Source organism: Portunus trituberculatus, chromosome 36, assembly GCF_017591435.1.
Source record: "Portunus trituberculatus isolate SZX2019 chromosome 36, ASM1759143v1, whole genome shotgun sequence".
Lineage (NCBI taxonomy): Eukaryota > Metazoa > Arthropoda > Malacostraca > Decapoda > Portunidae > Portunus > Portunus trituberculatus.
In genome coordinates, this window is record NC_059290.1 from 7,429,291 (window position 1) to 7,456,720 (window position 27,430).

Below are 27,430 nucleotides of genomic sequence, written 5' to 3' on the forward strand. Positions count from 1 at the left end.
TACTGGAGTCACCTGATCCAAGATGGCAGCGACAAGTGTCATTCTACTGCTGTGCTCCCTTTTTTCGGGAATTTTAGCCAAAGATCGAGTCCCAGTATTGATATGGAACAACAACCAGTAAGTACAAGTATCGGATTGTCGGCTGGCGTGGCAGTATTGGCATATTATTCCATTACTTTGCTTATAATGCAGGTGTTTGTTACTCATCGATACTGTTTCCCTAATAATTTTCCAGAGCGGTCTTTTTTATTGATTGATGAAGCCTGTGGCGAAGGTCTGTGTCCCTGGTGTGCTGTTAGGAGCGTGTTGGCTGCCTCCTGGTGTGCTGCTATAAGGAATGACTTAATCACGTCTCATCATTCCTTGCTTTAAAAGATTGGGGTTCATTTGATCATTTCATCTATTTTATTTTTTTGTTATTTGTTTCCTTCAGGTTTTGATTATTTTGGTAATAATTAAGACGAGGCACGCCGCTCCGTTGCCTACTGTTTTCCTGGAGAGCTGGTGGGGGGGCGAGGTGTTCCTGTGGAGGAAGTTATACGATCAAGTATCACCCATCAACTCGAAAAAATAAGTGCAGGTTATTGCTGCTGTTATTATGATGGTAAAAGTACAGAACCACTGCTCCCCCCCCCAACAAGCTTGGGGGACTGTGGGGAATCGGGATTTTGGGGAGGGGAGCCAAAAGGATATTACTCTAGAGTTTCACCACAATCAGCTACGTGTTTTTTTACCCACCTCAAGAGATAGAGCTCCTGATTACGAGTAATTTGAACCCCATTTATACTAGGTGCAACCTTTTTGAATGGCGACACAAATTTTTTAAAATTTAAGCGTGTTTTGGTGAGCCGTGACACTATAGCCTCGGCGGGCTCCGTGACATACCATTGTCTGAGCATGCGCCTAATTGTTTATGCTGATTGGTTCTGTTCTTTGAAACTGAAGCGGCAGCCAATGAAAAAAAAAAAGCATAATTATTTCCACCAATCACGACGGCCCCTGAGGTTAGGTTTAGTTAGGTTAGGTTAGATTAGGTTTTGTTAGGTTAGGTTCTTTTCTGGACGAAACAAATTTTTGTGGTAGATTTCGGCTTGTTTTTAATGAATTTACCAGATGTTTTTTTATGCAAATCATAATATGTTTCGGGGCTGTAAAAAAAAATTGGTTGATTTGCGGCAAAAACAAGTGGTATTTTAATTAAAAACAAGCCGAAATCTACCAGAAAAAAAGTTTCGTCCAGAAAGGACAAGGTGGTGAAACTGTAGGTTTACCGCCAAAAGAGGCAAGATATGGTGTTCCAAAAAAAAAACAAAATCTAACCTAACCTAACCCAACCCAAACCAACCTAACCTAACTCAGGCTCAGTGTGCTCCGGGAAGCAAAATGGAAATAACAATTGTGGACTTAGATTCTGGTAGGTACCTAGAATGTTTACTTTATTACTGTGGACATAATAAGGTCGAGCACTCACCAAAACTCTCACTGACGGTAAACACGTTACATATACACTGCACTGTGCTATACGTATTATACAGATTAGCGTGGAGCAGTGATTCTAGAGAAGAACCATTATGACGGGCGCCATCTTTGATATATACTACTGAGAAAAAGTCTCCAGAAATCTGTGGTAAAAATCTCCAGAAATTGTAGTCAGAATCTTTAGAAATCTGTAGTAAAATATCCAGAAATCGTAGTCAGAATCTCCAGAAATCAGTAGTCAAATCTCCAAAAACCTGTCGTCAAATATCCAGAAATAGTAGTCAGTTTCCAGGAATCAGTAGTTAGAATCTATCCAAAGTAATTGATAGTGAAATCTCTAGAAATCTGTAGTTTATACCGCTTTCCTCCCCCCAGCAAGTACATACACCTAACCTAACGAAACACCTAAAAAATTACATCATTATGTCACACTGGTGAGGTGAAGAGGTTCTCAGGGCAATGGAGATGCTTACGGTTTTGCGGCTTCGTTGATAAACATTTGGATCTTTACATCTATTTATTGCATCTCAAATATTGCTAAATATCCCACATAATGACTTTTTTTTTCCTGCTGAACACTGGCACCTTTTGCTTCACCTCTGTCCACTGGGTAGCCTTATTAACAAATGATGGTGAGCCTCTGTCAAAACGCCTGACTGGTCTCTAAGACATATGAAAACGTGTAACTGAACTACCTTGGAAAGGTGTCATTGGTGGCCCTATGAAAAGCAGTGTGTGATTTGCGGCACAGGTATGTAGATACCATGACATCTTAATATCCTGCTGACAACAAATTTCATTAATAAAGAAAAGAAAGTCATTTCAGTGTTTACTCTTGACTGGTGCAAAGCTCACTGGACTTAGAAATAGAAAGTCTTGAATTTTGCTGCACTCTTGATTGTTACTACAGCCACACTACACTGCAATTTCTCTGGTGTGGCTGGATTTGAAGCCTGTAAGAATATTTGTGTTGTTACAAGTTTTGTGTTGTTACAAATGTTGTTGTTGTTGTTGCAGAGTGAAGGACAACTTCCCAGCAGTGCCAGCCCTACAGGCCATTGACTATGCTACATTCCAGTCCAAGTACTTGGCAAACTTTGACGCCAAGAACATCATCCTTTTCATTCAGGATGCGGTGAGCTCGTTGAGTTTGCTGCATTGCTATAATGATAATAATAAGAATCATCATAATGGTGATAAAAACACACGTCTTGAGCAGTTAGTTTAGAGCTGCCTTTAGGTGTATATGCTGCATGTAGCAGTGAGAAAGTGTCTTGTGGAGTATAATTGAGATTCATCAAGCTAAGTGTTCACATTTCGTATGGCAGCTGAGTGTGGAGGACCTGTCCAGCCATCCGTCTGAGTTCCAGGCTGTGGACAAGTGGATGACTGAGAGCCACTCCCTATACTTGCCGAATGTGGAGGAGCCGGGCCACCTCACCCATGACTTGGCCTCCCACGGTTACAATGTAATTGTCTTGCCTTGCTGGATGCTGAGACGGCTCCTGGATGTGGCCTCTTTCTATTCATCTTTGGCATTATCTTTAAAGCTTTGTCATAAATGAGTTTTATATTATTTTGATGCTCTCCAATATTGAAAGGCAATGATGGTGATGACACTGAGATGGTCTTCATGTTCCTTGTGTCTCAGGTTGTGTCCTTGGAGCCTGGAGTGCCAGCAGCAGGCCTGGACCTGAAGCAGCAGGACAACAACCTAGTAGTTGTTAAGCTGCCTTCTACTCTCACCAACCCCAGCAGGAGTCATGCTCTACAGAAAGCAGGTAATTTGTGTAGAAACATTGAATAAAGCAGTTCCTCTTTCCAATCTTGTTCACACTTACTGTACATATTCTATAATAGCCTGCCTCAGTTGTGTGGTTGTTGAGGTTGTAGTGGTAGAGGACTGTTGCCTAACCTGACGTGATGCCCTTCTCCCTCACAGTTGAAGTAATGCAGAATGTCATCTCCAAGATTGGTGCAAAGAGGGAGTTTACTTTCATCTTCACAGGACTGAAGCCATCTGTGGTAAAACTAAGAAAGGAATTGTCTATTTATTAAATTTAATTCATCTATATTCTGTATAGAAATGGTCCTTTCCTTAATATGCCTACAGCTGGAGTAGAGATGAAATTTTGTTATTTACTCTACCATTTGTCACTCATTGTTTCAAAATCCTAATGAGTGAGGTCTTTTCTTGCTCCACCAACACAACGCTGCCACAGGAGGACACCAGCAGCAAGTATGACGGACGAGTGCGTGTGCGTCGTGCTGCCGAGATCCCCCAAGAACAAGGATTCCACAGCGAGAGTTGTGTCAAGATGTACTTCAAGCAGAACTTCACTTTTCAGATCTATGACAAAACAGGCGAAGTGTGAGTAGCCTTTGTCTCCAGGCCGCGTGGTTTGCCTCTTCTTAGCAGTGTGCGTTAGCTTTCTGACTCTTCTGTAGTTTGTATAAATCTTGCCAAGTTAGGACAAATAGATGTTAGATTGATTAGCTTGAATTGGATATTTATACACGTAATTTGTCTTTCAGCAAAACCAAGATTGTTTTTGATGATCACTCTTCAACTGATACTGGACACTGTGATGGTACAGATATTGGTCCAGAGAGGCATGCCAGCCTTAATATGAAGTTTACCAGTGGAGTGGAGCCCTTCACCAAAATTATGTTCTCGTGAGTAAATTGTACAGCTCTTGTTTGTCATCATCATCATCAGTCACTGGAATGGTGCAGATGAGGCATTTGCATGATTTTATTTCTATTCTCTGCATATCCAGGCTCTGGAACTCAGCAATCATGTGCTATTGAGACACTGACATTTGTATGAGCCAGTGTCAGTGATTCTCCTGAATGTCAAAGGTGTCAAAAGATTAAGGGATGTGTTGCCTTTCTTGCACTTCAGGAATACCTCAAAAAATTATTTTTAATTTATGTGTGGGATGTCCAGATTTTTTAGATTTCTGAACAATTCTTGTCATCATCCAGTGTGAGGTGTTATATTAATTCAGTAAAATGATCCTTCCAGATTCAACTTCAAGTCTGAGAGAAGCTCATGGGGACTCATTAATGCAGATGTTCTTCTGAATAACTCCAAGTCCAGTAACAGTTTGGAGGTGAGTATGAAGGCACATGTAAACATGTGTTGTTAGCTGAAGTCAGTGGTCTAGTATCTAAGACTGAATCTTGTACTGGTGATGAAAGAAGACTGATCTAAAATGTTATTGAATTTATATATTTCTTTTGTTTTTATTCTAGGTTCTAGGATTGTGAATATTCTTGTTTTGTACTTATAAAAAATACCAACCAATCATTTTGCAGCTGGTGACTCCTGATATCTCAGGAATTCCGGTGGGCATGTCATACTCCTGTGCCCTGCCTGTATACTTTGCATCCAATGATTCTGCTATAGGAAACAGGATGGATGTGACAATGGAAGGACTTCAGGTATGGAGTTGGCTTTAAAAATAGTAATTTTTTCTTGTGTTGTGCAATCAGCAATCAAAGCTATAGCCATAACTTTTTTTTATTTTTATGGAGCAGCACGTATACTATTATCTTGTAAGACATCATGTAATATTATCCAGAAGGCATGCATTGCATTAATGACTGGCAAGCAGATAACAGAGTAGAGTCCTTATGGCTGGATGTTAGAGTAAACAAAAGTAAGGTTATTAGAGTAGGAGCTTTTTATAGGCCACCTAACCAGTCAGCAGATGTAGACAACCTTATGGTAGATGAGATAAATAGGGGGTGTACTAGTCAGACAATTATCTTAGGGGATTTTAATCTTAAGTCAGTAAACTGGGAGAGGATGGTAGGAGATGCTAGTGAAAATAAGTTTATGGAAAGTTTTCAGGATAACTATTTAGTGCAGATGGTAGATAAACCTACTAGGGGAGGAAGGTTTTAGACATAGTACTAACAAATATTGAGCATTGTTTAAAGGAAGTTGAGGTAGGAGAGACTTTAGCAAACAGTGACCATCATATAATTAGATTTATCATTAATTCCAGTAGGGATAATATAGTGAATAAGACTAGAGTCCCAAACTATCAGAAAGGCAATTATGGTAGGTTACGTCAGTTATTAGGAGAGGTAAACTGGGAAGATAGTTTTGGAAATAAAACTGCACAGGAGATGTGGGATATTTTTAAGGTTGTAGTAAAGGGTATAGTGATGCAGTGTATCCCTTACAAAGATATAAGGCAGAGAAACAGGAAGCCATTATGGTGGACTCATGAGATAGGTAGCCAGATCATAGAGGAGAAGAAGGGCATACAGAGAGTTGCAGAAAAGTGGGGATGTAGATTATTAGGTACAGACAGGTCAGGGATGATTTGAGTAAGGTTATAAAAAAAGTAAAAGGCAGGCAGAGATAAAACTAGCTAGAGCTGGGAGTAAAGATCCCAAAAATTATATAGTTATTACAAGGTCAGTGATAAAAGAAATAAGGATAGGATTGGACCACTCAGAAAAGATGGTGTAGTAGTGGATCAAAATGAAGACATAGTAGAATTATTGAATGAACAATTTTCTTCAGTATTTACTAGGAAAGAATAGGAAATCCTGTTACAAACAGTGCGACGAGTAGTTTAAGAGCTTTAGAAAATATTGATATAAAACCGGGAATTATTAGGAAATTTATTCTTGAACTAGACGATAGGAAAGCTAGTGGTCCTGATGAGCTACATGCCAGAGTACTTAGGGAGGGTGTAGACAGTATTTCTGAAGCACTTAAGTTAATCTTTGAAAGATCACTTAGGTTTGCTGAGATACCTCAGGACTGGAAGTTAGCTAATGTTACTCCAATATTTAAAAAGGTAGGAAGGATGATGCGAATAATTATAGACCGATCAGTTTAACTAGTATAGTATGTAAGATACTAGAGAAAATCATTAAGGGTAGTATTTGGGAGCATTTAAATGAGAATAGATTAATTAGAGATACCCAACATGGCTTTAGATCAGGGAGGTCCTGTCTTACAAATTTGCTCGATATCTTAGAATATATTACCAAGGAGTTAGATGATGGAAATAGCATAGATGTTATATATCTAGATTTTAGCAAGGCGTTTGATAAGGTACCGCATAGGAGGCTAGTGTACAAATTGAGACTACATGGGATAGGGGTAGGTTAGTTGATTGGATTAGTGAATGGCTTTCTGATAGGAAACAGAGAGTAGTATTAAATGGGGCAATGTCTGAGTGGAAGGAAGTGGTTAGTGGGGTACCCCAAGGATCAGTGCTAGGACCTCTTCTTTTCTTGGTGTACATTAACGATTTAGATATAGGAATTAGTAGCAAAGTATCAAAGTTTGCAGATGATACTAAGATAGCATGTGCAGTACAGGGTGAAAAGGACAATTACAGAATACAACGAGACCTGGACAGGCTGATAGCATGGGCAGACAGGTGGCAGATGGAGTTTAATTCTAAAAGTGTCAGGTTATGCATTTAGGTAAAGACAACACAAACTTTAACTATGAGATGGAGGGATGTTGGCTAGAGGCAGTAGAGGAAGGAAAGGATTTAGGAGTAGTGATAGACAGGACTATGAAATTTTCAAAGCAATGTTTAGAAGCAAGAAATAGGGCAAATAGGATCCTGGGTTTTATAAATAGAAATGTTAGTTATAAAAGTAAGGAAGTGGTGCGTAGCTTATATAATTCCTATGTTAGGCCCCATTTAGAGTATTGCATACAGGCCTGGTCACCCCACTATAGGCAGGATATCAACATGTTAGAAGCAGTTCAGAGAAGAGCAACTAGGATGATACCAGCATTAAAGCGCCTGGAGTATAGAGATAGATTAAAGGAATTAAACATGTTTTCATTTGAGAGGAGATGTATAAGAGGGATATGATAGAGTTATTTAAAATGTTCTCAGATACAAACTACATAGATGTGAGATCTTTCTTTACCTTAGAGGAGGGAAATAGGACTAGAAATCATGGCAGGAAGATTAGAAAGCAAGGCTGCAGGTTAGATATAAGAAAATATTTCTTTAGTCATAGGGTGGTAGACTTCTGGAATGCATTGCCAGAGACGGTTGTAAATAGCACTAGTTTGACAATGTTTAAAAACAGATTAGATAAGCACTTAAATTTATTAGATTTATAATTATGTATAGCACTGCATGATAGTTTTTATAAGAAATTTACTATAGTTAAACAAGACATGATCCCCATGTATGGGGACCACAAATTGTAGAGGATTTCGCTGCAGGACTTAGCCCTGTTAATGGGCCAAATATTTAGAATTAGTATATAATGTATTGTGTAGTTGTAAGTGTATCTTTAAGTACTAATGACGAGGTCGCTGTGCGACTGATACAGGATAACCTAGATGGGCCCTGGTGGCCCTTTGTTATCCTATTATTTATGTTATGTTATGTTAAGCAGATAAGCACACCAATTTTTTTCCTTTGTCTTTCAGATGGAGGCATTCTTTGATACCAACAACAACAACAGCACCTTTGGTCCAGCCTGGGACTGTGTGGGATTCTTCACAGTGCCAATCTGGGCTGGTCTGCTGACAACATTGCTTTTGCTCCTTATTCCCTGTATTGGCCTGTACATGCTGAGTGACATCAAGACCATGGACCGATTTGATGACCCCAAGGGACAACCCATTATGGTTCCTAATACTGAGTAAATATTGCATTGAAACATTTGAGATAAGGTAATGAGGTTATAGCAGAGTTAGCCAGTCATTAAACTCTGAAGTAAGAACAGTATTGGTTGTAACTTTGTGAATGGTAAGCTGTCAGCCACTTCATTTATTACTTACACTGAGCAGATATTTGCTATTCATTGAACTGCTGTGAAAAATTCTTATATTTACTCTAAATTCATACTTAGTGAGCATGTGGGCTCCTTATATATATGTATGGCATGAACCACTGATAGATGAAAACAGTGCACTTCCATTCAGAGCTGAGTGCATTTAAAGGCAGCTTCCCTTCAGTGATACAAGGAGACATCACAAGATCAGTCCACACTTACCTGAGTCATGCTGTAATGAATTGTTCTTCAAAAAGTAAAGAAAGAAAAGAACAGGTAGTGTGAAAAATGGATATGGCAAAGGTTAGCCAAGGCTGCTGCTTGTTTTAAATTAATGGACAAGTCAGACTAAACCATTACTTTTCTTCAGACTTGTTTTGTAAGAACTTGTGCTTGACTAATAATTCGCTGTGGTTTATTGCCGTATTGTGTGGTGATTAAGTTATATGTGTTATGAGGAAACTATAAACCTTGTTAGGTATTACATGAATAACAATTGTTATGTAGTGAACAAATGTATATGGTCTCAGTTTTAATGGCACCTTCTTTAAAGGGTAGCAAAACACTTTAAGAGAGTAAATTTTTTGTTATGTACATGAGTAATATGGAGATGCCAATACAGGAAATACATAAGTTTCTCTCTCTCTCTCTCTCTCTCTCTCTCTCTCTCTCTCTCTCTCTCTCTCTCTCTCTCTCTCTCTCTCTCTCTCTCTCTCATTCTTTTCTTTCTAAGACTCAGTCAATAGAAAGTGTTAGTGTAAAAATAAAATAGAATCTGTACATAAGAAAACAATATACTAGACAATAGTACATAGATTTCAAACTATATTACTGCACAAATGACTGCAATTGAATATAAAAGCAGATGTCAGATATCATCATTACTTCAACACTTAAGTTGTAAATTTTTACTGTACTATTACATTGTTTTATTAGATATCAGTGTGGTAAACTATGTATGTGTGTGTGTGTATCAGAAATGCTGCATATTTATTGGAATGTGATGTGGGATAGTTATTGTTAGTTATTATTTTTCCCTGTGTAGCAAAAACATTCCAAGCTTTCGTGTTGTGACTAAATCCTCAGTATTTGCAGTCCTTCTAACTATTTCTCTATTTGAGGTCCAGCTCTCCCTGAAAGGGGTGTTCAAGTCATCATCTATATCTAAGAAATACCCAAATTATGTATGTATGTATGTATGTGTGTGCAATCTGTAATCCAGTAATAAATCACTAAACAGTTGCCAAGCATTGGGAGAATCATATTTTGAATGCATGTATTCCCTGACAAACTATTATTACATACAAGTATGATTTCATGACAAGATATTTTAGTCTAATAATTTACTGTGATTATCAAAATAAGAATACAGAAAAATTTGGGTAATTCTTACTTTATGTATCATATGTACAGTGATAAGAAATATATGGTGTCGTGAAATTACAGTTGTTTAGCATTTGTTCCAAAACAATTTCATTATCATGACCACTGAGTCGAGAGAAATGGCTTTGCTATGCCTCCAAATATTCCTAGCCCTATCTGGCAGAGGTAAGTATGCATGCAAACCTTTACACAAACACAAATGCACACACACACACACAGAAAGGGTTTGCTCTTATGTAACTGATACAGTTATGAAACTTTTTTCCAAAACTTACATACCTCATAAAGCAAGTCCTTAATTAACCATGTGTTGAGACAAACACCATAGTGTGTGATGGAGATGAAAATTCTCTTCCAATAATTCCACACGGAGGAAACATACAATGAAGTACTGCCTGAGATGCTGCATCATTAATAACAATGACAAATATAATAATAATAATAATAAAAAACTATCACAAGGAAGTGAGTAATGTCATATGAAATGTATGAACTGATGGTGTGCACATACTGATTAAAATAATTATATCGTAAATGAGAATTTCCTGATCAAAATAAGGTTTCTATTCATGAGATGAACCATAATCTATTATTGCTTAAAAATAGTGCCTGACTAGAAGGATAATCAGTCATGTCTCTTCAAGGGACCACAATAATCAACATATAACACAATTAAGTCCATTTGTACCACCAATTTCTATACCAATAAATATATAAAGCCACTACCAAGAATGCCCTTACTTATTTGTGCTTCAGTTATCCAGTTAACAAATATTTCTCTGTAACAATGTATTTGATAACAAGACTATGACCACACCATACTGAGTGGAATGAGCTGGTGAGGGAACTTGGGATAAAGTAGAAATACTTCCAGGTTCTACCTTCAACTGCCTTGAAGGAAGCAAGAGCTAAAACATGAGATAAATAAAGCACTTTTGCTTCATCCTGTTACCTCCAACCACTGTATTCCACTCACTAGTCATACTTCCAGAACACCAAACTGCTCATGACTGCTGAAGTTCTCCAAAATGAAAGTCTATCCCTAAATATCATTGCAATCCATAGCTTATAACTTGAATCAAACAAAATTCAAGTAACATACAAATATAACCTTTGAGCTGAACATTCATAAAACAGACACTCATATGATTCACTGAAACAAAAATAAACTTTTAAACTTGGACAAGATGACTACCAATGGCAAAAACAACCTTATTACTACCTATTACATATACTTACTATGTACAAATCCATTGCCTGTATCTGCTGACGACGGAGGTGTGATGACAGGTACTCGGGGAGACTTTTTACATAATGTTAAGACTATGTACAATCTCTCACCACAAGAGCAGAGAGTAATCACATGGCATGATGGACTTTACTTTGCTGTTTTGTGGCCCCATTACTAGAAAAGTACATCATGAAATTACCTGAAAACAAAGTATAAATCAAAATATCAAATCCTAACATAGAAAATCTTTATACAGTCAATGTCAAATAATCAAATTTACACATTTCCATATATATATATATATATATATATATATATATATATATATATATATATATATATATATATATATATATATACAGTAAGGTCACAGGTTACGTCGGTCTCGAGTTACGTCAAACTCGCACTTACGTCAGTCCACTATAAGGCAATTTAAGATTTAAAAAATTGAAAATTTATAAATCGTAAAGCGCGGGGTTTATTGTTATTGTTGGCCGCCAGGCGTCACTAGTGGTTATCCACCACACTGCCCACCTCATGCTTGAATACAATAACACTCTACGTACCTTAGTTCCACCACCGTTGCCCCTGGCAAGAGTGTTCCTACAACTGCGTTTGCTGACTATCTTAGTATCTTGCTCAATGGCACCAAAAAGAAAACTCCTGAGTGATAGCAGTGATGCTAAGAAAAGGAAAACCATTATGCTACAAGAAAAAGAGGACATAATTAAAAGACATGAGAAGGGAGGCAGCAGCTGTGTGTAAGGGAGTGAAGAAGAAAATGGGAAGCCCGTTACCATGACAACGGGGAGGTTGACGACCTTGAGGGCTCACGCACCTATCACAACAATAACAACTCCGGAGCCTTCGCCTGGGCCACACGACACTCGCAGCTCACTTGCACCGTCTGCGCTTGTCTGCTGATCCCTATTGCCCTTTCCTATTGCATTTCCGGCCCAGTGCCCACGCTTCTACTCCCACCGCACTGCACTACGCTCCCAGCTGTTCGCCCTGGGCGTCACAACATTCGACCTGCCCACCCTCCTGGCGGCCTCAGGCGTCCACCCTCTGGCAACATGCAGTCCTTCGCGTTCGCGGCCCTAATCAACAACAAAAACAAGCTTGTGTTTCATATTCCTACATACTTGTAAATAATATAACAATATAACCTTTTACTTATATAACGCTTCTACTCCTACCGCACTCCACAAAGCTCCCAGCTGTCCGCCCTGGGCGTCACAACATTCGACCTGCCCACCCTCCTGGCGGCCTCAGGCCGCCCCTCTCGGCAACCTGCAGTCCTTCGCGTTCGCGGCCCTAATCAATATATTCCTACATAGTTGTAAATAATATACCAATATAACAATATAACCTTTTACTTACCTGAATAACCATAAAAAATTATTGGTTGAAAACTCGATAATATGCTTTGAAAGTACAAAAACTCGAGTTATGTACAAAATCGACTTACGTCATGTTTCAGGAACGTAACTCTGACGTAACTCGGGACCTTACTGTATATATATATATATATATATATATATATATATATATATATATATATATATATATATATATATATATATATATTTTTTTTTTTTTTTTTTTTTTTCCTTCTCTTTAAGGGATGAGCATTGCTTTAATATCAATATTGTTTAAGAAACGTGAGTACCTACCATACTACTTTGAGAATCCTTTCAGGTCATCCTTGACTTTCCACTGCATCAAGTGAAGGCAAGCTATAGCATCCTCTGCACTGTCATGACCTGAAACTAAAATACAGAAATATATAATAAAGAATAATTCTAAATTGCATCACCACTATGAACAAAGAAATAAGACTAAAATGGCCCCTAAATATTTCAAACATGTCACACAAAAGCATACAAATTTCCTTCACAAAAAGTCAATTTAGACTTATCAAAATTAACCCCAAAAAACTAACCATCATCTTGAATTATCCTCTTAAGGTATTCAGCGGCCAGGTTTTTGAGGGCACGTTTGTATGGGGGTCCCATCTTGTGCGGGAATACCACACTGGTGTCCACTACTGTGGTGTGAATTATCTGTGGGATAAAGGTCTCAGCACACCTCTGACACATCACTACTGACTCCACTTAAAAACTAAGATAATCTCAGACAGGACAGTTTTGAAATTGACAATATTCCTCAATGGGAATTTATTACCCCATGCATATTCAATGAGAAACAACACTGAGCTTCACAGCACCACACCTTGAGAGCATGGAGATCAGACTCCAGGCTGTGTCCAATAAGGATGGTCTTATCAGAGAATCGGGCCAACAAAGCTGCCTGAACGTCTCTAATGGTGATCTTCACATCTTCCATGTCATTTTCAGTTATCCCTGAAAACCTAAATAAATGTTTAGTAACTATTAGTGGTGTTCAAATAAGTCATAATAACTCTTATTGGTGTAACTTTAAAACACAACACAGGAAGATATGGAATTGTTTACATTCAAGAGGTGGATCAGCATCACAGAGCAAGTGACTAACCCACCTTGTGTTGTAGTCCAGAATGGGGTTTTCTGGCTTCACTAGCTGTTCGTACACCACATCACCGTTGCTATTAATGACAGTGATCCTGGTGAGCTCGTTACCTTCCGTGGTGTAACACATCTCACAGTCTAGTTGCAAGGAGAAAAGTCAATGAATGATGAACAAAGTGTATGATGCTCATCATTATCATTGCATCTGGGAACTATGCAATAATTGTAACTGTCATTCATTTATTCATCTCCAGTTTTAGTTTTATAATGTTCATTCTTGTTCTGAGCCTACACCCAATACTTCTGATTATCCCTCCTCACCCAGAGCATACACCTCCTTGTTGCTGCTGGAGCTGTCTTTGCTGATGGTCCTCACATACCCACGGAGGTTCTTAGGGTTGTAGTTCTCGGAGACATGTGTGGTGGCCTGACTACACCCACCTGACCCTTGCTCCCCACCGCAGCAGGAGTAAGAGGTCTCAAAGGTACCGTATTTTCTCTTTTTGTATGCCCGGCCCCAGTGGTACACACAAGGGGCACTGTTCTTTGGGAAGCCCCACTTGTCCACCGTATAGAGCACAGAGCAGCGATCACAGAAGCGTTCTAAGGCACTCGGACTGATTTTTTTACGCGAGTCAATCTGCAAGGAGAGAAAATTGATGTATAGATGGCAGAGAGAGAGAGAGAGAGAGAGAGAGAGAGAGAGAGAGAGAGAGAGAGAGAGAGAGAGAGAGAGAGAGAGAGAGAGAGAGAGAGAGAGAGAGAGAGAGAGAGAGAGAGAGAGAGAGAAGGAGGAAGGGAGAGGACTCAATAAGATTAATAAATACCCTTTTTACAATTGCTTTTCCCTTTTCCTCTGGATCAGGACAAGGGTATCCATTCTCGTCCAGCTGCTCCTCACTCATAATGTACTTGGTCAGGTTCTTGTAGAAGGCAATTCCTGAAAATAATAAGTGTCTGATTAGATTTTGCCAACACAATGACAATTCACAAGCTGGTGAGAGATATATTTATGATGAAGACAAAGCTATTCAGCATTACACTGAATAACAAACAGTAAGCATTTTTTAGGTGCAAGTGTAGAGTCCAGTAAGATAAAATGACCCCCTTAGTACAGAGCTTGACTTGCCTAAACATTCTACATTCAATAATGTTGTTGAGATGAAGACAAATGTGAGTATTGAGTGGTAGGAAAACACAAGTTGAGACAAGGTACTTTATTCTCTAATGTTTCGGTCACAAGACCATCTTCAGAGAGAGTGTACAGGCAAACGGAAAGTGGCAGCTTATATACTGCATTGGTGAGTCAGCCTGCTGGATGGCTGGGAATGACGGCCCGTGACTGGTGGAAATCAGAGAGGGTAAGTTTAGCCGCCACCCTCGGTAACTGCACAGAACCTTCCCTGTGGTTGGTGACATTCTCTATGCTGATGTATGCCGACTCAAGTAGTTTCCTCGTGCTTTTATCCAATTGATCGTGGAGTATTCTGGCTCCCTCCCAGTTTGGTAAATGTCCATGGCTGTCTACGTGAATGACTAGAGAGTTAGAAGTTGCGTGTCGTTGGAAGTCGTATTTATGTTCATATAACCTTTTCTTCAGGCCACAGGAAGAATAGGTTATACGAACATAAATACAACCTCCGGCAACACGCAACTTCCAACTCTCTAGTCATTCACGTAGACAGCCATGGACATTTACCAAACTGGGAGGGAGCCAGAATACTCCACAATCAATTGGACAAAAGCATGAGGAAACTATTTGAGTCAGCATACATCAGCATAGGGAATGTCACCAACCACAGGGAAGGTTCTGTGTGGTTACCGAGGGTGGCGGCTAAACTTAACCTCTCTGATTTCCACCAGTCACAGGCCGTCATTCCGAGCCACCCGGCAGGCTGACTCGCCAATGCAGTATATAAGCTGCTGTTTTCCGTTTGCCTGTACACTCTCTCTGAAGATGGTCTTGTGACCGAAACATTAGAGAATAAAGTACCTTGTCTCAACTTGTGTTTTCCTACCACTCAATACTCACATTCCATAATGTAATGGAATCAGACTAACTTGGTATTTTTGGGCATTGGTTGCACCTATCTGGCATTGGTGCTATGTTTACACCTGACACCCACATGGTGATCTCTCTCTCTCTCTCTCTCTGGCTCATACTTTCATCCTTTACCTTAATCTATCTAAAATTTCCTATATGAATGCATGGATTATAATTATTGACCCTGTTGTGCTGTAATTCAATTAACAAAATCTATGGAAAAGTTAAGGTTCCTCGTTACCTTTAATATCTTCCTGAGAGGCTGAGGATTTCTTTGGCTTCTCAATGCTCCATGAACCCTTGATGCCACCTGACGAGAGTACAGAGGTGTGGGACAGGTGCACGTGGTTGGGGTTGATGGGGTGCTGACGTTTGGAAGACGGCGACGATGCAGGTGGTGATGGTTTGATTGTTGAAGGCGAAGTCTCCTCAATGCACATCTTCTCAGCCACTGGGGAATGTTGTGAGTGTTATAAGAATGTGTCATTGCTGCCATAACACAAATCCATCTACATGACATAAAATAACAAGAATTCATTTAAAGGCTTTCTACAGATCATTTCTATACTAATTTAAATCTTTAGACATCTTTCATTTAGTGCTTCTGTGATACAAATGGATGAAGAAATTAAGAAAATGACAAATTCAATAAACATCAATTATCCTAATCTGGTTATTGCAACACAGGGTGACACCAGGAAAGTATCAGGGAGGGAGTAATAAGCAGTGCAAACAATTGACATTAAAACAAGAAAAAAATAAGGGGAGCTGCAAGAGGATTAAGTGTTGCTCTTCTATATCTCAAAGCATACAGGTGATGGGGAAGGGCAGTCAAACACAGGCATGGATACCACAGCCTTTAACAAACACTCACATTGCGGGTCATTCTCCAGCAGTTCCTGGGCTTCCTCCCCGGCCTGCTGCTGTGTGCGAAGCCTCTTGACGGCATTCACCACCAAGTTGAGGTACACCATGCGGGATGGGGCGCGCTTGTAGCACACACGCTCTTCTGCTGCTGCCTGTGTTCAGGGTGAGAGAGTTAGTGGAGGGGGCACATACTTCCCTCTCAACACAGTGATCATAGCTTCAAGTCAGTCCTAACAAGTGTCATGGTTTTTTTAATAACAACTTACTCCAAATGCAAGTAAAAACATGTTCTGGCTCCACCTGACTGTTTTGTTATATCCACATATTGTATTGGTGTACAAGACAGATACCTCCACCATGGGTTAGCTGAGACAAGGTACCAACAAACACAATCTCATACAGATGCTAACTTCATGCTGAATAAACAGCATGCAATCCAGGTTATTTCTGTTCAGTTTGCCATCACTCATTTAGTATAACTTCCAAGCCAAGACACAACACAAAACTAATGAGGTTGAAAAAGATCTATAATATGCCAACCACACTTACTATATTGAAAGATTCCTTCTCTGAGGTGAACTTCTTACACTCTTCAATCAACGCATTCAAGTATCGCTGCCGGATATTTTGTGGAACAAGACTGCCGAGCTCTGGTTGGATGATTGGTTTTGCTAAAGCACCCTGGAAAACATAAACACAGGTGTATGAAAAGCCTGAAGCAAAGATAACATCTGCAACTAGCACTGAATTACTGTCTGCATTGTTTCCATTTAATTTTTGTGCTCACGTTCCTAAAAACATCAACATTTATTGGACAAACTAAAGATACAGTATGTGAAAACTCTGCAACAAACACTCACTTGTGCATTGTGTGAATTACAAGCATAATCTATAATACAATGACAGATGCAACATTACACAAGCTAATTCAATACGGTATGTGTGGAGAGTCTCGACGACACAGGGCCAACGTCATTTCTTTTTTGCAGTAAGTGGTTGAGGCTTACAATTACCATCCTAGGAAGGGAAAATATTCTGATGCTTTTGTAACATTAACTGGCAACTGTCTATACTCTCTCAAGCACAGCACCAGTCTGTGTGTCACCTCAGTTAGCTGTTCAGCTGATATAGAGAGAACATAGTCTATCGTCTGATTTGAGTGGAAACCAATGGGAGATCATGGCCATCCTTGTATAATGTTAGCATCTCATTACGTTTCTCCTAGCTTAGTCATTTCAGGCATGTTGGGAGAGTGGAAGGAAGCAAAATAGTAGCACAGTTAGTCTTTGTCTGGCACACCAGACGACAGACCACACTCTCTCTACATCAGCTGAACTCACACATTGGTGCTGTGCTTGAAAGAGCACAGAAGGTTGCCATTTAGTGTTACAAAAACATCAGAACATCTTGTCTTCCCAGGAGGGCAGTTGTGAGCCTCAACCACTTACTGTGAAAATAAAAGGTGTCAGCCCTGAGGTGTCAGGACCTTCTGTGCATACTTATAGCAGCCTCCATGAACATGAATAACAGTGAAGGGCAAAGCACTCACTATCCTGGGTGTGTGAGCGATCCTCTTGCCGCCCTTGGCCACGGTGTGGGCGGTGGTCTCAGGGACGACCCCTGAGGCTTTGGCTACTTTGGCAGAGATGCGACTGCTGATGCTAGAATGACCATGTCTCTTGATTTTCTCCTGTTCACTGAGGAGGGAGTTGACGTTGGGCACGTGGGCGATGCGTTTCTTGTTCTTCCCTTTGAGGTCAAGGACATGTAAACACTGATGTGAGGTTTGAATGTCACAACTATTCCTCTCTCCCTTACTTTGCATCTTACACTCTTAAAAATGCACTGACACTTTCACCCTCTCTCTTCCTTTCCATCTTGAATTAACAACAGAAATACCAAATAAATCACATATAATAATATTTTAATAAAAACTTCCTGAACATTGACTGTTAATTGCTAGAACATCCTTTACAATGAGACAGATACAGTGTGTCTTGAATGTACTTACCTGAGCTTTGGGATTGACTGTGGTGAGAGGAGGAGGAGGAGGAGGAGGAGGAAGGTGCTATGCTGGTCTTGCTGGAGGAACTCGAGGTGACAGATGATGGGCCTCCTTGAAGGTGATATAGTTCCTCCTCCTTTCTTTTTAGCTGTTCCTTCATTTTTTGAAATCTCTCCACCATCATCTGAGCAGTGTCAAGGCAGTATTATTGTGTATCCAAACAGATTTAAGTCAAGTTGTATCACAAGGATGAGTCAGGCCTGAACATGAGATAGAGCACAACAACCCCTAGTGCTGATATGAAAGGCAGATCTAAGAGAGGCATGTGGAGCAACAAGACAGCTGGGTAAGAGGAATGAAAGTGTCTACCAGAGGTGTGGCATGTGTTTGTGAGCAAGTGGTGTGGTGGAATGGGTGAACAGGAACACACTGAAGTGGTATGACCTTACTAGTAGGGTGATGGGAGAACAGCTTGTAAAGAAAGTCCATATGAGTAACAAACATTGAAGGTGCTAACATGAGAAGAAGGCCACTTGGAGAAAGGAATGATGGGATAAAAGAACCACATGAGTAAAAGATGTATTAATGCAGACCAAACACTTTAACAAGAAAGTAGGGAAAGTTTGGACAGAGGGAGGTGGAGGTTTTGCCCTTTGAAGCAATCTCCTGGAGGGCAGAAGGCATTACAGAAACACATAGAAATAAGTTTCATAGATCAAGGGTCAACAATTAAATAACTCCTCTTCTACATCCACCAAGTTTATCTGATTTGTAAATTAGTGAAGAAAAAAGATGGAGATAATAAAGAAGTAAAATACTGATGCTTTTAATGCCACATGTCTCACCTGCATGGGGCTGACCTTCTGCTGGCGGGGCCTGGAGGTCTTCTTGGCCATAAGGTTGCCTGTTGAGGAGCGAGCCACCCTCTGCTTGCTGGATGACTTGGGCGGCTCCTTGTCCTCCCCAGCCGCCTTAATCTGAGGGAAGTGATGAAGCACCTTCACCTCAACTAACAAAGCTTCTACAAGTTTTCTAAAAGAACATCCAAACATTTTGCATTTGTGAAGTAGTTTGAGGAACACTGTTCTAATTTCCTATGTGTTGCCTCACTTATTAGTGAGAACACAAACTGCACAAAAAAATCAATCGAAAAACAATTTTCATTATTCTATGATAATGTCATATTTCACAGCAAACAAGTGGCTCACTCATGACCAAGTTTAAATGTCAAATTACTGAAAACTTCAACAAATGCCTGCCATGACCATTCATAAAAGCCAACAAAGTGAAGCTAAGTGAGTAATGAGGCAGTCACCAGTAGAGCTCTGCTTGATGCACAATACTCATAATGGTGTCCAGGTGAGGGGACACATCTTACCTTCTTTGGGACCACCTGGGTCTCAAGGTGGTTTTCTTCAGGCTGGAACTCATTGAACATCTTCATGCACTCCTCCAGGACAAAAGGATTGTCAGTGTCCACGTCATCACCGTCCGTGTCCTCGTTGGGCTGCAAGGACATGGTAGAACAAAGCTATCAACAACCAAGTCATATGTGATGAAGTGTTAAATGTAGATAAGAGGATAAGATATGGAAATGCATGCTATACACACTGAACAAATATTTCCTTTCATGCTAATTATGTAAATCATCTATCTGTGTAGCTTAACAAGGAATCTGTCTTGAAATCAATCTTGCTTGGCATCCATGTGAAGGCCACAAACAGAATGTGTCCTGCACCTCCTGGTTGGCTCCGTCCATGCCACTGATCATCTGCTCCCAGTCGTCCTGTGAGATCTCGTCAAGCATGGAGAGATCCGGTAGCGGTGAGTCAACTGTCAATGTACAGATGAAGGTAAAGACCAACACAATAGCTTCACTGTCACATTGGATACATGATTCAATATGACACTCATTCTGGCACAAAGTTCAAATGTATGTAAAAATTTGGTTGTTGCTAACATTTAGAAAACAGGTAAAACACTAAATGGAGGCCTCTAGCACTATGGCAGCCAACAAACACTGCCACCTGTAAGCATGAAGACTCTATACAGCACAGAGGTGCAATATTACGCTCATTCACCATCATTATCACGTAGTCAGACACTCTACAGATGCTGTGGTCCCTCACCTCCGCTGGATGGCCCATCGTTATCTGAAACACCTCCCCGGGATTCCTCGTCAGCAGAAACTCTCTTTTTCTTTGTTATTTCACTTCCCACATTATTTTTAGCAGTAGTGGTTTCTTTGCTGTCCTTGGGTCTGCTGCTACTGCTGCTCTTCCTGCTGCTGTCATGCTGTTTGCTGCTGCTGCTGCTGCTGCTGTGTCTTCTGCTTGAGTGCCTGCTGCTATCCTTTTCACTCCTGCTATTGGTGGTATCACTTGGTTTCCTACTCTTACTGCTACTGCTGCCATCTGAGGTCTTGGAGGAAGAGGAAGAAGGGGTAGTAGTGGTAGGAGTGGCAGTGGTGGTAGTAATGGATGTGCTGTGAAGTTTGCTGGTGCTACTTCTACTACTGGTGCTACTTGTTCTCTTATGGCTAGAGCTGCTGTGGTGACTGCTGCTACTGCTGCTGTGGTGAGTGCTGCTGCTGCTGCTGCTACTCTTACTCTTGGATGTGGAATGTGAAGGCTTGCTGTCACTCTTGGTGTGCCTGTGATGGGAGTCTGTGTGAGCTGTCTTGTCTGGTCTTGAGGTTTTACTGCTTTTGTCACTGGAACTTGACTTGTGCTCAGAGGTGATGGCACTCTCTCCACTACCTTTGTGAGAGGCATCCTTGCTTTTGTTTTTGGTTCCAGATGGTTCCAGTGAATGATTTGTACTTGCCTTGGCCACGCTGTCAAACATGGATATCTCCGTCAATGTCTTTGCTGGCTTGGAGGTCTGGGCTGATGCCAACACAAGGTCAAACATGGACATTTCTGATGGCTGGGAATTGATGGATTGAGACCTTTTAATTTTCTCAGTGCTTGACCTTCTCTCTTCTGTTTTCTTTCTCTGCAGGGAGCCTTCGTTGTCGCTGGCCTTGGAGTCGCAGCTCTGCCGTCTGTGAGGTGTCTTGTCGGAAGTGCTCTCGGTACTGTCCTTCCTCTCGTGACTCTTTCTCCTTCTGCCCTTGTCTTCGCTGCTCGGTCTTCTCTGCTCTGGGATCTTTTCTGCCACTTTACTTTGATCTGACTCACTCTGTCCCTTACAGCAGCTTTCTTTTGACTTTGCACTTACATTAACCTGACCGTTGCTTTTCTCAGGCACTTGATCTTCTTTCTCAATCTTTACTTTTGACAAATCAGGAACTAAGGCATTCTTCTCTACTTTAATCTTTGAGGGATCTACAGGCATAGGTATTGACACTTCATCATCATTGTGGTTCTTGCCTTTCTTATCGTTACTCGTCTGTTGATCCAGTTTATTATTGCTTCGTTCCTTCCTTCTATCCTCTTTCCTATTTTTGTTGTTTTCCTCATCCACTCGTTTATCCCTCGATTTGCTCGATTCTCTGTGTCTACTTCCACTGGAGTCATCTTCCCTGCTTTCCCTTCTTCTCTTGTGCTTGCTGCTGCTTCTGCTGGAACTTCTACTCCTGCTGCTTTCTTTGGACAAATCACTATCACTGTAGTTTCTGCTCTTGTGTCTGCTTCTGTTCCTTTTCTTTCTGTGCTTGCTGGAACTTCTGCTTCGACTCCCACTTCTACTTCTACTTCTGCTGGAGTCCCTGCTCTTGCCTGTGCTCCTGCTTCTGCTGTAACTCCTGCTTCTCTTCCTTCTTCTTCTTGCTTTGTGTTTGCTCTTCCTGTGCTTAAGTTTCTTGTAGTACTTGTGTTTCTTCCTGTGTCTTTTTGATTTCCTGGTGTGTTCAATGTCATCATTACTATCTTCCTCATCTTCACTTTTGCTATCTTCTTTACTTTTGTTTTCTTTCTCTTCCTCCCCATTTTCTTCTTCTTCCTCAGTGTCATCATTCTCCTCCTCCTCATCTTCGTCGTTTTTCTTCTCTTCTCTCTCCTCCTCAGACTCTTGACTCTGATCACTCAAGCTCGACGTGCTGTTTCTTCGCCGCCTTGATCTCTTGCTCCTCTTATGGTGACGCTTGTGACTCCTCTTGCGCTTCTTTCTTCTGTGGTGCGAGTAGTCCGAACCCGAGGAGCTGGAGCGACTTCTCTTTCGCTTTCTCTTCTTCTTGTGCCTTGATCGTCTGTAGTCTGAGTCATCGCCACTTTCCTCACTAAGAGTGTCACCTTCACTGTCCTCTGACTCCATGCTCGCTGCCTTACTTCCATCGGTTTCTTCCTTTTCTTCCGACTCTTTAGGGGAGTCTCTCTTGGCGGCCTCCTTTTCATCTGACACAATACTCTCCTTTGTACTCTTTCTGTCACTGTCCTGGTTGTCACTTGGTTCTGGTTGTTGGATGGCAGGTTCTTCAGGTGTCACACTCTCCTTACTGTGTTCTAATGCTGGGTTTGATAAGCTCTCAATTTCCTTGTTTAAATCTACTTTGTATTTTTTCTTTGGCCTTAAGTTCTCTGAATCTTTTTTGTTTGATGTTTGATGTTCATTTTCCTTCAACTTCCTTTTGCTTGAAGGGTCACTACCATCCATCAGCTGCAGTATCTCATCCAGCTGGTCACCAGTCTTCTGTGTCTCAGAGGATAGCAAGTTATTTCTTACCAATGGTGTCCAAGTGCGTATATTAGGCCTGGAAAGTTTTGGAGCACCTCTTGCCAATAACAGTTGTGGGAGGTGGGCATGTCCTGATGCCTTGGTCACTTTTTCTGCATTCTCCGGCTGGGAACTTGACTTTGGTTGTTCTACAGTTTGTTTTGAAGTTGTCTTTTTTTCAGTTGCTGGCTGACTATTTGTTTTCACTGATTCCGTGTGAGGAGATGTTGCATCCACACACTCCTCTGGCACACTGGTCTCTTCCTCTTGGAGTGTGGCCTTAGCACTGAAAGCCTCAAAGCCGTCACTGGAGGAGGTGAATATTGGTGACGGGGGCAGGAAATAAGGGCCGTCTGTTATGATCTTGTTCACACTCTCAGTCTGAGGCAGCTCGTACTTCTTGACCTCTTTGTCTGAGAGTTTCTTAGCGTCTGTGATCATAATGTTGTTATCCACTGTTGCTTTATGTGCATTGCTTAAGCTATATTGAAGTTTGCCCAGCTCTTTCACCTTCTTTTTCTTTACTTTTACTTTATTATTTTTGGAATGTTCAGCAAGGACCTCCTCCAACAAATCAAAGTCATCATTCTTTTCTTCTATTTCTTCACTTTCATCAGAGGAAAATTCACCCATCACATCACCTTCATCTCCACTTCCTTTGTCTCCTGTGGTGCGAGAGCAGGTTGGATTGTACACAAGGTTGTGGACACCATCTACTGACTGTTTTCTTTTCTTCAGCTCCTTTATTGGTGTTGGGTTATAACTTGGTGTGTCTGGAGGTCGATGATACAACTGTTTTTTTGTTTTATTAACCTCTGATAACTCTTGAGTGACAGGATCGATGCCAATCCTGATGGATGAAGCATCGACCGTTGAGGCCAAGGTAGGGTTCTCTGCCAGCACCTTCTTTAGGGCTTCACTCATCAACTGCTGCAGGATTTCAGACTTTGGGACTTCATCAGATGCTGCAGCTGGTTCCTGCTGCTGCTGGCTGGTGTGTGGCTGAGACTGCTGCTCCTCAGGTTTGGAGGGGCTGGTAACAGCAGGAGTGAGGGAGTCACTGCTGCACTCATTCACCGCTGTAATGACGAACAAAAATAATAAATAAAATAAACAAAATACACAAATAAACTAATTAATTCATTAATAAAAAAATAAAAAAGAATATATAAACTTCTCCAGAAACACTATAAATGAATGAATAGTCTTAGGTCTCATCACAGTGCCAATATCAAACACACCTGTGAGTCACAAGTTACTTCAATGACTGGTAGCAATAACAAATTCTGTGTGTGAATAAACAGGAAATAAAAAGAGGAAAAATAGCAGGGAAAAGCAGCTGTGCCAAGACAACACACACCTTTGGACATGATCTGGTGCTCAATCTCTTCCAGTTTCTCCTCATCCACTGCATCAGCTTCCTCCTGGACTGGTGTGGACACGGCAGCTTGTGAAGACGACGGGGATGGGGAGGCATTCTTTTCTGGAGAAACTAAAGGAAGGAATTTCATGTCTTCAATAATTTATTGATGACACTAACATCTTACAAGTACAACTGTGATAGTCAGTTTGTCAGTGGTGAAGGCGCTGCCAGTTATTGCTTTGGGAGGTGTGTAAGTACAGAGCAACACAACAACAAAGCTGCTCCATCTTACCTAATCTAGCCTAACCTAACCAAAGGAATCTTCAGCTTCATTGTCAAGTAACCTCTTCCCTCTTCCTGCCTGCTGGCCACTCTTGGTGTATTATTAGTCACAAGGAGGCTCCTTGATCAGCGAACAAAGAAGTTGAACGGCAGAAAAGCTAACTAACGGAGGTCCTTCATGAAGAGCAATGCCTCTTGCCTAATCTCATTGATTATTTCATGCTCAATTACATTGTATTTCCATGTTAATGCATCAATAATTTGTTATAGAATTAGATAAGACCTTATAGGTATGATAATATGAAAAATTATACCTTGTGGGAAATATTATTTTCCTTGTGTTAAAGAAGTACAAAGCAACTCTCACTTGCCACCCCCCCCTAGGCTGTCACCAGCCACCCCTTCGTCCTCTGACCTCCCTCCCCCACACAAGCAGACTTTGGCATGCTTCATTTGAAAACATCCCCACGACAGTCAACAGGACTTACCTGTTGTTTCTGCTATATAAACCTTGTGTTTACCACCATATAAGATATTCTTTATGAATGAATCACAGTACATTTTCCATCACTTCAATATATGTAAAATGCAATAATTCTCTAGTTCGCAAAGTTTGCTTGATTTGCAGGGATTCTCAACATTTTCTAAATTAAGAGCACCCTGAGTCATAAGACCATCTACTCGAACCCACAGTAATCTGACATTAAACAGAATGTTAATCTACTGACTGACACTAACTCAATATGCAATGGTAGTGCAAAGAATATTATTAGAACAGCCATCTAAGTACGTCTGGAAATCTTGTGAACTCCTAGGGATTTGCAAACTTCAGGTTGAGAACTCCTGCTCTAAGGAAAGAGGAAAAGGTAGACTGATAATCTGGCTGTTTGTCTTCCCACTATGCTACCTCCTAAAAGAATATTAACCTATCCTAACCTACTCAGAAGCTTCATTACCCTCTTGACTCCTACCCTGACCTAACATCACATAACACCTCCATTAGGAACATGTATTCCAACTTAACCAGTCTTCATCATTCCTGGACCTTAAATGAGGTTGCTGAAATTAATGATAACTCTGCTATGGGACCTGATGAGGTGCATGCTTTTTTTTTTTTTTTTTAAGGCATGTATTGAACATATAGCTATCATAATTATTAATGCTTTTATTCCATAAATCATATATAACAGATAAGTGCCCAACTTTAAGGAAAAAATCTTATATTGTCCCTATATTAAAAAAAAGGTTCCTGTTCTAATCCACTCAAGTAAAGGCCTGCATCCTTAACTTCAGTATGTTTCAAATCCCTAGAATCTATATTTGTTTAAAGTAATTCATGATTATTTTTGCAATAATAACTTGATGAATGATGTTCTGTTTGAATTTTGTTCAGGCCACTCCACTGACAATCGATTGGTGCTGACCTATAATGACACAGCACTGGGATTAGAGAATGGTAAATTGATAATTTTATCTTTTCTTATCATTCTAAAGCTTTCAATGTTGTTAACCATTCAATCATGATAGATAAACTTCAGAGTCTGGGTATCACTGGTAAAATACTTTAATGGATAAAAGACTTTCTAAATGATAGAGTTATGAGTGAAATTGTATTACACTCAAAAAGTTCACCCAAGAGAGTAATTAGTGATGTTCCCCAGGATCTGGTGCTGGGCCTTCTGCTTTCTTTTAATATGTATAAAATTTCATCAACAGTAACATCAGATGCTCTATTGAGATCTTCGCTGATGACCTCAAATTGTATGTTTCTTGTGAGGCTGATTCTTCCAAAGATATATTTCATATGACAGATTTGTGTCAGAATTATATAAACATTCCTTTTCAGACTTCTGCTTCTTGGAGTCTAGCTTTTAATCCATCAAAATGTGTGGCATTTAAAATTTGTGAGAGGCACTCCCCATGGCACACAGGCAGATGCAGTACATTACATTGATAATGAACCCATCCCATTTCAGGTTTCACCAGTTGATCTTGGTGTAACTGGTGATACTAAAATCAAATTCCATCGACATATATCTAATGTGTCATACAAAGCAGTCAGGGTAGCACACAATATCCTTAGATCAACACTGAATTGGGATGCATCATTTATACTTCCTCTTTTTGTTGCACATATTTGTCCTTTACTTGAATATACATCATCACTTTGGAATTTGGAATATATCAGTGATTTTAAGCAGCTTGAATCAGTACAGAGGTGGACCAGAGAGATTGATAGATAGAAGGGTCTAAATTACCACCAACTTTTGAAGACTCAACTTGTTCTCAGTTTTCATGGTATATCTCCAATTACCTGCAGTAAATTTTTTCCTTACCCATTTATAGACAGAAAAAGGGGCCATAACTTCAAGATACACCATACCAGGTAGAGATGAAGATTTCCTCCATGAGACATGTTAATTTGTGGAATAATCTTCCTTCAGACCTTGTTTCTTGTGATAATATTAATAATTTTAAACATTTACCTAAATCTCATTTTGGGGACTCTTGTATGATTAATGTAATGGGGATTCATAAAGTTGAGGGTTTGTTGGGTTCTTCATTGTTCATTCAATAACAGTGTCAAGGTGATGTTAAGGGAGGTGTCCGATTTAGAAACTGAAAAAATATGAAAAATAGTGTTTTTTGTGGAAAAAAAAATGTGATAGGCATACATGTTAGCTACGAGTATTATATCACAAAGTTTTATGGCGAAACGCACATCGGTTTCTGTTTAAATGCCATCTAAAGGTCCTGTACTCAACCATGTGTGTTTGTTTACATCAGCAAAATCAGTTTTTTTTCTCAAAAACTACAAAAAAAAAGG

At 40.2% G+C, this 27,430-nt stretch overlaps 2 protein-coding genes across 2 annotated transcripts in view; one reads left to right on the top strand and one right to left on the bottom strand.

Annotated features, from left to right (window-relative positions):
- LOC123513471 (V-type proton ATPase subunit S1-like) lies at positions 1-9,703 on the top strand. Its single transcript, XM_045270633.1, has 10 exons — positions 1-117; positions 2,497-2,614; positions 2,808-2,948; positions 3,131-3,260; positions 3,422-3,504; positions 3,702-3,850; positions 4,015-4,155; positions 4,508-4,595; positions 4,801-4,926; positions 7,916-9,703. Exons 1-10 carry the CDS (start codon positions 23-25, stop codon positions 8,132-8,134), a joined length of 1,290 nt encoding a protein of 429 aa, XP_045126568.1. The 5' UTR covers positions 1-22; the 3' UTR covers positions 8,135-9,703.
- The window catches only part of LOC123513470 (NK-tumor recognition protein-like), a 20,904-nt gene continuing 2,372 nt past the window's right edge, over positions 8,899-27,430 (bottom strand). The window contains exons 2-18 of the mRNA XM_045270632.1: positions 24,319-24,450; positions 20,432-24,037; positions 20,041-20,135; positions 19,681-19,809; positions 19,148-19,279; positions 18,309-18,486; positions 17,847-18,046; positions 16,847-16,978; positions 16,305-16,449; positions 15,672-15,881; positions 14,214-14,326; positions 13,708-14,026; positions 13,398-13,524; positions 13,112-13,250; positions 12,822-12,942; positions 12,553-12,648; positions 8,899-11,075 (exon numbers count right to left, since the gene is read on the bottom strand). Of these exons, the coding sequence (XP_045126567.1) occupies positions 12,557-12,648; positions 12,822-12,942; positions 13,112-13,250; positions 13,398-13,524; positions 13,708-14,026; positions 14,214-14,326; positions 15,672-15,881; positions 16,305-16,449; positions 16,847-16,978; positions 17,847-18,046; positions 18,309-18,486; positions 19,148-19,279; positions 19,681-19,809; positions 20,041-20,135; positions 20,432-24,037; positions 24,319-24,450 (5,870 nt within the window). The 3' untranslated portion in view covers positions 8,899-11,075; positions 12,553-12,556. The remainder of the gene's footprint in view (positions 11,076-12,552; positions 12,649-12,821; positions 12,943-13,111; positions 13,251-13,397; positions 13,525-13,707; positions 14,027-14,213; positions 14,327-15,671; positions 15,882-16,304; positions 16,450-16,846; positions 16,979-17,846; positions 18,047-18,308; positions 18,487-19,147; positions 19,280-19,680; positions 19,810-20,040; positions 20,136-20,431; positions 24,038-24,318; positions 24,451-27,430) is intronic.